Source organism: Protopterus annectens, chromosome 9.part0, assembly GCF_019279795.1.
Source record: "Protopterus annectens isolate FY-2018-M chromosome 9.part0, PAN1.0, whole genome shotgun sequence".
Lineage (NCBI taxonomy): Eukaryota > Metazoa > Chordata > Ceratodontiformes > Protopteridae > Protopterus > Protopterus annectens.
In genome coordinates, this window is record NC_056743.1 from 616,632,982 (window position 1) to 616,644,557 (window position 11,576).

Below are 11,576 nucleotides of genomic sequence, written 5' to 3' on the forward strand. Positions count from 1 at the left end.
CTACCTGATGTCATGGAAGATAAGACAGCAACCGATGCAGGACCCAAGACTTTGATAATCAGGCCGACTGAGGGCTACTGCAAGCAGATAACCCAAATGTGATGACTGCAACAGTGAAAACACTCGAACATCTACATTTATGGTAAGTGTACACAACTGTACTTTACTTGTTTAGCAATGATGTAGAAATCTTTGCAAGTAGCCTGCTTAGTCTCATACAGTATGCAGTGGGGGAGTGGAAATGGAATTCAGATATGGAAGTCTGAAAGTTTACACCTTAGTGCCACACATTCAGTAGAGATAAGCACAAATGATAAGGCTTGAAGCTACAGTGCACCAAGACAATTACAAAAAAAAAATTCCTGATCAGAAGGTCAAAAACAGCAGCATTTGGGAAGAACAGCATTTCCTTATTTTTTAGAATGGGTCCCTGTCATATGGTTAAACTGCCTTAATAGCGAAAAACAGAACATTAAAGTATGCTATACTGGACTGACTTGCCATCAGAAAGCTGGTATTTCTTGGCATTTGGTATGTGCCCTTTCTCCAATGTGGAGTGATCTTCAAGTTGGTATATATAATATGCAGGGGGGAGGCTCCCAGCAAAAACATTGTTGTTTGTGTTACCACCTTTGTGATGACAAGCCAATTTCATGATCTGTACTTTGACGTTTTCCCATTCGATATCATGTCAGTTCAACCATATGATACAGAGCTATTCAGAGAGGCTCTGTCATATGGTCAAACTGCTATAATATTGAATTGCAGAACATCAAACTGGCTTGTCATTAGAAAGCAGGTATTACCTGGGATCGGGTGTTTGCCTTTCCCCAACACGAAGTGATCTCAAAGTTGGTATATATAATATGCAGGGGGGAATATAGAGGTTTCCAGGTTCGATTCTTGGCTGGAATGCCTTTTGTGCAGATTCTTCATGTCCTCCATGTATTTGCGTGGGTTTTCTCCAGGTGCTCCTGTTTCCTTCTACATTCCATAGACATGCAGTAGGTGAACTGGACACTCCAATTTGGCCAAAGGTGTGAGTGTACATGCAAGTGTGTGGTGTGGAAGAACTATCACAACAGAGCTAGCTACCAGGTGGTGCAAACCTTGGCTCTAGATGACTGCTACTGTTGAAGTGACCTCATGTGCAAAAATGGGAAAGGGGGTTAGGGATGGATAAGGGTGCTGCCCCCCATATGGGGATGCAGGTGGGCTTCCTCCCTGCAAAAACACTGTTGTTTGTGTTACCTAATATCAAGTCAGTTTGATGTACCGTACTTTGAGGTTTTGTCTTTCAATATTATGGCTTTTTGTCCATATGCTATAGACTCATTCAGAATAGATGATGCTAGACAATGTGTAGTTAGGAATAAGGAATTTTTGTATTCACTTAGTTTGGTACGTATCCTTAAATTAGTCTAGCCTTAAGAAGAAAATTAGCAACTCTAGGAAGAGTAAGTCTGAATGAGAGAACAAAACCCACAGAGCCATGCCTAAATCACTGTAGCTGAAAGGTAAGCTATTACTGGAAGCCCATTGTTACATATCCCATGAGATTCTACATTCAGCAGCCCAAGTGTCTGGTGAGACTCTGTAAAAAAGTATACCACATGGAACATTACAATTACTTACGTCAAGATGTAGTGTACACTTTACATGTACATATTTTCATTTAGCCTTGAGTTTTCAAACATTTAACAACTCATGTTCAGGTAGCTATTGGATTTTTCTTTTTGATTTTCTATGATCATTCAAATACATTTATTTTTACATGACTTTTATTGTGTTATTTTTGTTGAAGGTCGGGTCAGCAGGTCATACGGTCTCCCTTGCAGCTGGATTGGGACAGGCCACGTGGTCTACAATGGTTCCTTCTACTATAATAAGGCATTTACTCAAACAATACTGCGTTATGACCTCCATCAACGTTCCACAGCAGCATGGAATACACTGGATGACCTAATTCCCCAGCCTGCTACTCCCTCTCGCTGGAGAGGCTATTCTGATGTAAACTTTGCTGCCGATGAAAGTGGCCTGTGGGTAGTCTATGCTTCAAATGACTTTGGCTACCAGCCAGAAGATGTCCTTGTGGTGGCTAAGATAGACCCAGTGGAGCTGGTGACAAGGAAAGAGACAACCTGGAAAACAGGACTAAGGCGTCAGTTTTATGGTAATTACTTTATTATCTGTGGTGTGCTCTATGTGGTGAATCAGCAAGCTCAGAAGGATGGTTCCATTTCCTTTGCCTATGACACCCACACTAATTCTGACACATCCCCAGGTTTACTTTTCCCTAGTCACAGTACTATCCTCACCCAACTCGACTATAACCCAAAGGACAAACTACTTTACGCATGGGACAATGGGACACAAGTGACATACAGCCTTCTATTTATATTTTAATTTTGCTGTCTGCTGCGATTGCTGGGACTCTGTAACTAGTAACCATAAGTTATGAGATATTCAGGTTGTTCCCCTGGAAGATAGCCATGATGACTAGCCAAACCACACTGCATTAAAGCTGTTTGTAAACCATACTGGACATAAACAATGTGTGGCAGAAGATTACTAAAAATGTTGCCCTCCCACTACTACTATTGCAAAAAAAAAATTGCCTTTCAAGTTTCTACATTTTTACTCACTCAGATGACCAGATGAGGGCAACATATTTCTTCTCTATGGCTTACTGACATATTAAAGTGAAACTTGAAAGGATATGGATACAATGGAAAATAATAAAAGCCTTAAGTCATTTGATTATGTATCTTAAAGGTTGCAGAACATTTTTGTTTGGTCTAGCAGTCACGTGAAAATCACACCCCTCAACCTCTCTGTGCCTTTATATGGTTCTAATATAATGAAGATAACTGGTAAATCATGGAGAAGATAAAATCAGGAAACAAATATCATAGCACTACACTTAAATCATAGTACTTAAGAGGTATGTGTGAAATAAACTGTTACTTAATATTTACATCAGCTGATAAAGTCACTCTCAGTCTTAACTTTACTGTTTTTAATACTATGATAGAATAGAATTTATTTATTGTCCTGTGCATTTCTTTATTTTTTTGATATATAAGTAATGTAATTATGCTTTGATTTTTTTTCACCTAAAGTTGTCCCTTTGGACAGAGGACAGAATCCTCCCCCACTGTACCTGATGAGCACTGAGTAGGCAAAACACCTTTCAGGGTAGATAGTACTGGAAATACTGGATGGCTAGAGTGTAACTGGGTCTAGTTTCTCTAAGGAATATACAGGAACTGAAAAGTCTGATGTTGCCTAAACCCATCCAGTTTGCTCTATCAGAAAATGAGCTGGTAGCTGCATCTTGTAAGAAAGAAAGAAAGAAAATGTTAAAACTGTCTTGTAATACAGACATACTACTGTTATACTTTGCCTGTATGTGATACTATTTAAGCCATGGTATTTCAATGTTGTTGTTGTTGTTTGTCTTTCGGCTTTTCCCAGTTAGGGGTCGCCACAGCGGAACTCTGGTCCGCTAATGATTGGCAGTAGATTTTCACGAACGCCGAATTGCCAGCTCGACGTCCAACCTTCAATGAAGGCACACCCATTTACGCATGTCTTTCGAACACCCACCCAACCGCGGGGAGGACATGCAGACTCCACACAGAAGGCACTCCCTGCACTCCAGCCGAGAATCGAATGGGAGAGCCTCTTGCTGTGAGGCAACAACGCTACCAGTTCACCATCGCGGATATGCATGTATTTCAATATGATATTTATAGACATCTCACAGTTTCCAGACAACTGCAGTTTGTGCTAGGACATTCTGTATATATACTACTCAATTGTGGAATTGCAATACATAAATAAATAAATAAATAAATAAAAAATAGCTTCAATTAACTTATTTGTAAAGGAGGAGGATTCTGTTTTACAATAGACATTATGCATTAGCCTGTGTGACACCAGGTGTGGGGCAGCTAAAGAAAGGAATGGAGTGAGATGGTGAAGGGGGCTGAACTTCAAGGGACAGGATTTAAGTACAGCATATTTATAAATAATTATAAATATATAACTGTTTGCAATAAAATAGAAAGAAACAACCCTATGCGTAAAACATAAAACTCAACAGGGTGTGTGGTACTGTAAGATAAAGCCAAGCCTCAAGAAGTGAGCCTTTTGGGAACTTTATGAATGACAAGTGCTGTTATTCCTCAATAACGTACATCACAGGATGCTTCATTTTGTCGTCTAGGTTTGAGTCTGCCAATCTCATTTGCATATTCTATGACTCACTTCACTAAACAAAGCACCTAGCCCACACCTGAAAGCAACGTGTGCCTAGTGATCGTATCCATTTAATAAATAAATGATAATTACAACACCTTATTATAAAATCTTCACTAACTGCCAAACAAACAGATCAGACTGACAGGAAAGAGAGGATTAAGGGCATGACCTTTTAACAAGCTGATTCTATATTCTGGAGTTTGATTCAATGAGCCTTCATTTATCTACTGTGTATCTGGCATAACCTGAAAAAAGTCCATGTACTTCAGTGAGCTCCTCAGTAAACAAATACAGATAAATATTTTTGGACTACCTAAAGTCACTGCTTCTGCACATGCTTGCATGAAGCTGCTATCGTTTTCCAGCTGAGCATTTCATTAATGCAGTACTGCCTGCAAGTTGTTTGTTTTTGCAATGGACCACTATCTGCTGTAAACTGTTCCCCTCACTGTTACTGCACCACAACCAGTTCAGTAGACTCCTTATTGCAATAGTTACTGTAGCATCTTCTTTGCTGTCACATAGTGTATGATTGGCTGTGCACAAAACTGCTCTTAGCTACTCAGCATTAGTTGTGATTTCACATAACTTGGTTCTCCTTGTACACCCTACTCCTAGCCAAGCTAGGAACAGTACATTGTGAGCCATTTAGACCAAATTAAATCCAAGACCCACCTGGATAAGCTGGAATGTAAACCTGCTTGTATCCTTTCTGATGCCAGCCTTATAGCGGTTGGTACTCTCAAGCAGGGCAGGAGCTGCCATATGCTCACTGAAAAACAACACAAATAATTCAGCCTATGAGAGTTGTAAATATCTTTGCAAACAGGAGGCATCTCTCTCACTCAATAAGATAGCATGTGGGTATCACACACTACCAGCAACAACATCTCATCAAAATCACACTAAACTGACTTATGCTGAGGGTGTAAAAAATCACTACTGAAGCCTTCTAGGAATAAGACAGGACTCTGCAGATATCCATTATCAACACCATGGTCCCAAGTATTAAGGATCAACAGGAGGTAGACTGCAAGCTGTCTAATTCCTCAAAGTCCGTGAGTAAAAACAGTAATCCAATTTACAAGTAACCACCCAACTCTGCTTTACTACAGTCGAAAAATGGCTTGCAGAGCACAAACTCATCCTAAACCCAAACAAAACCAAATTGCTTTTCCTTTTCCCCACTCCTGCCCCTCCTCCCACACATCTCACTATTCAATCCAATAATGGAATCATCATCTCACCTGACCCCTATACAAAACTACTAGGAGTTGTCATTGACAACAAACTTAGATTTGACATGCATATCAATCAAACCATTAAGACTATGAGTAAGAAACTTGGATCCTTATACAGAATAAAGAACTTTCTTACCCCTTTTGCCAAATTAGCCATTGCCCGTACTCACCTTCTTTCTACTCTCCTATATGCCTCTCCTGTTCTTTCTTACCTTAACAAATGTGAATTGAACAAACTCTCTGCTTCTTATACTCACATAGCCAGATTTGTAACTGGATTGCCCTTTAGAACACATCACTGCCTTAATCTGAAAAAACTTGACTGGTTAGAACTACCCAATCTTCTCAAGTTGAACCAACTCACAGAAGCATTTAAAATCCTAAAACAACCTGAAAAAAACCCTGCACTGAGTAATATAATTATTCCTTACTCCAATCTAAGCTGCCTTCGCTCCTCCAATAGACACCTTGTCCACACCACCAAATCCAACAATATGGGTGGTGAAGCTCTCTTTGCTAACACCACTGGAAAGCTATGGAATTCCCTCCCCAACAACCTTAGGCTAATTTCCTCCCTTGATCAATTAAAAAAGACTCTAAAACAATATTTTAAGGCAAAATGGCTCTGCCCATGCATATATTCAGATTAGATGCCCTCCGTAAAACATAGGCCTCACTTACTCCATAACTAATCCAAAACCTTTAGGACAACTTGAGAGGGGACCTTTAATCCAGTTGCCTACTATCTGCTCACCACTGTAACCATATTTTAAAATCTGTCTCAATTTTCCTATTGCACTACATTAATAACTGCACTAAGAACTGTAGTTAAACTGTTAGGTTATAGTAACTAAATTGTATGTAATTTGTATTTTCCTATTTTTCCTTTCTGTTATTTTTATTTTTATTACTATTTCACTTTTTTGTAACTATATTGTCTCATACCTTTGTGGAGCTTTTCTCCCCGGGCCTCCGCTGAAAATGGACATGTATCCAGTCGGACTATCCCGGTCAACAAATGTAAAATAAATAAATAAATAAATAATGTCTTAGTAAATGATGACTGTATTGTCAGGCACACCAAATTCATGCTCACAAGGCTGCATAAAGACAGGATTATAGTTAGCTGTCATTTGTGATGCCAAGATCCATGACACCACAAGGGCACTAAAGTCCTTCTCACCAGACAGATATGATTATGACCTAGTGGTAGTCCATGTGGGTGTGAATGATTAGAAGTGCATAACCTTGAAGGACATGTAGAGAAAGACATGTCGGATCTCACCATGCACTTGTCTAATGCAGGCAAGACAGTGATCAGGAGTGGATTCCTTCCTTTCCTCAGAATGATACACGCAAAATTACTGTACTAAATGTTGAGTGCGAAATATCAGGAGTAACATTAAAAGGAATTTTAAAACAAAGCATAGTACATTCAAAGAAATTTTATTGCCATTTAGGACCACACAAGTGCAGCCTAAATTAAATTACAAATGTCAGCTCATGAAAGAAATGCAGTGCAAATAACATAGATACAGCAGTATCAGAGAATAACATAAGAAAGAAACTAACATGTATAACATGCAAGAGGTAGTTCACATTACAAAAACACACTCAATACCCATTATCCAATGATAAATAATAAATACCCACCACCAAACCCCTTCACGGTTAAGACAGAGAATAAATAGAGCTGCAGTACCTCCTTCCAGACATAAGTTGTGAGAACCAGTTGTGGGCCGGATGGGTCAAATCAGAAAGTATTTTATATGTTCTCTTTCTTGTTCTTGTAAAGAAAAGCTCCTAAATAGAAGGGAGGCTTGTGCCCAAGAGTTTCTTAATCACCCTCACCACTCTCTGTAATTTCTTCTTCACAGCAGCTGTGCAGTTGCTGAACCATGCTATGAAGTTGCTAGTGAGGATGCTCTTGATAGCTCCCCTGTAGAAAGTGGTAAGTGGGAGCCTGGCATTTTTGAGCTTTCTCAAAAGGTGAAGCCTCCGTTGAGCCTTCTTGACTATATCGTTGGTATTAACAGACAAGGAGAGGTCATCTAAGATGTGAAGGCCCAGGAACTTTGTTGTTTTGACTTTCTACTACCTTCCCTTTGATAGTAAGTAGTTGGCGAACTACTGTCTTTCTCCTGACGTCCATAATCATTTCTTTGGACTTATTAATATTCAGGTCCAGATTGTTCCTGTCACACCATCCAATTAAAGTGTTCACCTCATTTCTGTAGTTATGTTCATCCTCACCACTAATAAAACCCACGACTGTGGTTTCATCAGCAAATTTTATAATACGGTTTGAGTTACGTTTTGCAGTGCAGTCATGGGTGAGGATGCTGAAGAGCAAGGGGTTGAGCACAAAACCTTGGAGAATGCCAGTATTCAAGACTGTGTTGAGAGGTGTTGTTTCCAGTGCATGTCCATTGGGGTCTACCAATCAGAAAGTCAAGATTCTAGTTTCATAGGTACTTGTTTATCTCGGGTTTCAGGAGCTTATCCACCAGTTGCATTGGCATCACAGTGTTGAACACAGAAATGAAGTCAATGTACAGCAGCCTTATGTAGTTGTTCCTCCCTTCTAGGTGTTTTAGTGCAATGCATAGTGCGACTTGATATTGCATCCACAGTCGATCTATTTGCCTGGTATGCAAACTGGAGAGGATCAAAGGACTTGGGCAGACCCGCAGATAGATGTTTCTTCACAATTCTTAAAAAGCACCTCATGACATTTGAGGATAAGGCGACCGGTCTGAAGTCATTGAGGCAGGTAGGTTTGGGTTTCTTCAGAAGTGGGACAATACTTGCTTCATTGAAATGCAAGGGAATGTTCTCCATAGCAAGGGATGAGATGAAGATGTCTGTCAATATCAGACATAACTGATCAGCACACTCCTTCGACACCTTGCCAGGTATGTCATCTGGCCAGCAGCATTCCTAGGATTTACCTTCTTAAGCTGAAGTCTCACCTCCTCGGAGCTTAAGGTGAGCACTATCTGTTTTTTGTCAGTGTTTGTTTTAGAAGGTACGGTAGTGTTCTTCTCCTCAAATCTGCCAAAGAAGGAGTTTAGTTCATTTAGGAATTCCAAGCTGTCATCACATTGGGGTGTTTTGGTCTTATAGTGCACGAGCTGCTGTATCCCCTGCCATAGGCTCCTCATATCCCTCATGTCTTGGAAGAGGATCTGAATTTTCCTCTCATGCTCCCTCTTTGCCTCTTTGATGTCCTTTTTCAGATTTGACCTGGCCACCTTTAACCTTCCTTTGTCATTTGCCTTGAAGGCTGAGATATTCCTGGTGAGGCAGGTCTTCTGATTAGCTCTTATAGTAATGGCTTTTGTGGTGCTTACATCTTCCATGCATTTATTTATGGAGGCAGGAACTGATTCGGTATAGGTGTCCATGTCTAACTGGAGATTGTGCATAGCCACTTCCCTGAAGACTTCTCAGCAGGTGGTATTGAAACAGTCCTGAAGACAATCCATGGAACCCTCCTGCCAAACTCTGATTTGTTTAGTTGTTTTTTCTCTGATCAAAGCCATCTTAAAGGTAGGCAGGATGGCAGTGTGATCAGAGCTACCTATGTTGGGGTGCTTCAAAACTTTAAAGGCTCCTTTAATATTGCTGTAAGCTTTATCTAAGGTATTCTCCCCACTGGTGGGAAAAAACACATACTGATAAAAATAGGGTAGCACCTCCTTAAGCTCAGCTCTGTTGAAATCACTGTCTATAATACGTGCAAATTCTTTGTTTCTGTTTTGTAGCTCACAGATAATATTATGGAGTTTATTTTGAGCTTCAGTGGTGCTAGCACTTGGGCTGGGGGGGGGGTGTACACTGCTGTGGCATACGTCCCACTGATTTCCCTTGGTTCATAGAAAGGTCTGCATTTTAGTGTCAATATTTCCACATCTTCGGAGCAGTATGAAAGCTTACAGTCTTTGCACCATCTGTTATTAAAATAGATGCATATACTATCACCTTTAGCTTTACCACTCTGTGTTTTACATCTACCTGCTCTAAAGAGAATTACCACATCTAAGTTCATAGCATTGTCACTAATGTTACTATGCAGCCAGGTTTCAGAGAAAATGAACAAACACGTGTTCCTCACCTTATTTTTTATGAGCTCCATTCTCAGATAGTCCATCTTATTATCCAGTGAGCAGACATCTGCAAGTAATACTGAAGGTAATGCAGGCCTGTGTGGGTGTCTCTTCAGTTTAGCAGAAGCTCTGCCTCTGCAGCCTCTCTTTCTAGTTCTTTCACATTTCTTCTTTTGTAGCTGCTCTGAGGCATTCCAGAACCACCCTGTGAAGTTTCAGAGCTGTGATAGCATTCCCGTTTAAACATATAAGTAGTTGTATACACATAAACATTTATGGAAAGGTGTGTGTGTGTGTGTGTGTGTGTGTGTGTGTGTGTGTGTGTGTGTGTGTGTGTGTGTGTGTGTGCGTGTTGTGTGTGTGTGTGTGTGTGTGTGTGTGTGTGTGTGTGTGTGTGTGTGTGTGTGTGTGTGTGTGTGTAGCAGAAGCAGGAATAAGCATTTCTCCCTGACGAGCTAACAAAGATGCAGCCTCCCTGGGCACTGCCATTTTTTTTTTTTTTTTTTTTTTGCATGCTGCAGGAGTTCAAAGTTAAACTGTGAACAACACACGAGTCTTGGGATTCACAGATATTATTGCCCCAGCACTAACTGGCTAATGCAGTTCTACTAATTAGCATGACAGTAACATGTTCAGATTCAGAGACAAGGCAAAGCTGCACTGAGGAACACCTAATTAGCAGCTAATTACCTTGTCTCTAAATTAAACACAGCACTGTCAGACCTGATCACTCAAAGTGTTCCACCTACGAACCCACACATGAAGGTTGCTCAGGCACCTCCCAACATGCACAAACACACACACACACACACACACACACACACACACACACACACACACACACACACACACACACTGATATCAGTGCACATGTACATACTTCCAGACACACACACACACACACACACACACACACACACACACACACACACACACACATCTATGTAGCTACACACAAGGTCCTACAAACACACTCATGATCATGTTATCATATTCATAAAACCACTACCTTACACACACACACACACACACACACACACACACACACACACACACACACACACACACACACACACACACACACCCTCTCCCACATAGATACACACACACCAGTGCTCATACATACATACTGACAGTAATGCACATGCACACGTATGCACATATTCCCAGACACTCTTTCTCTCACACACACATACACACACATATTTTATATATATATATATATATATATATATATATATATATATATACACACAATTACATCAATGCACAGGGACATGCATGCACATACTCCCAGACACTCACTCACTTACACACACACACACACACACACACACACACACACACACACACACACACACACACACACACATATCCACGCAGCTACACACAAGCTCCAACAAACACACTTATGCTCAGTACTCATGGAACCACTCCCTCACACACCCACATTCCCTCTCCCACAAACATAGATGATACACATATAGAAACGCACACACACACACACACACACACACACACACACACACACACACACACACACACACAGATGGCTTTGCTATATTTACCTTCTGATGGGTGACCATTCGGCCATAAACACACACACAAACATATGATGATTGTATTGTTAAACATTATATTATTTGGAAAATAAAAAATTATTTTGAAAAAAAAAACATACACACCCCTGCAGCTACATTCATGCTGCTGTTGTTGACATACAAGCACATGTCCATACACATATACATATACACATCTACAGAGCTGCAAGATTTACCTGCATTTGGAGTACACGCCACAACCAATCCATTGGAGTGGATGTGTGTATGCCATCAAAAGATGACATACACGTTTTCCTTCTTGTGAGAACAGTAAGTCAGTAGCATACCTCTCAACTGTCCAGATTTTCGCCTCATTTTTTGGTCTGTTACTCATAAAATTTGCGCTTTTCTCACTCAGC

General features: G+C 40.4%; 1 protein-coding gene across 1 annotated transcript in view; it reads left to right on the plus strand.

Moving 5' to 3' along the window:
- The window catches only part of LOC122811368 (olfactomedin-like protein 2A), a 352,794-nt gene extending 349,525 nt beyond the window's left edge, over window positions 1-3,269 (plus strand). Inside the window, exon 8 of the mRNA XM_044083166.1 lies at window positions 1,805-3,269. Coding sequence (XP_043939101.1) covers window positions 1,805-2,406 — 602 coding nt within the window. The 3' untranslated portion in view covers window positions 2,407-3,269. The remainder of the gene's footprint in view (window positions 1-1,804) is intronic.
- Window positions 3,270-11,576: the final 8,307 nt, after the last annotated feature.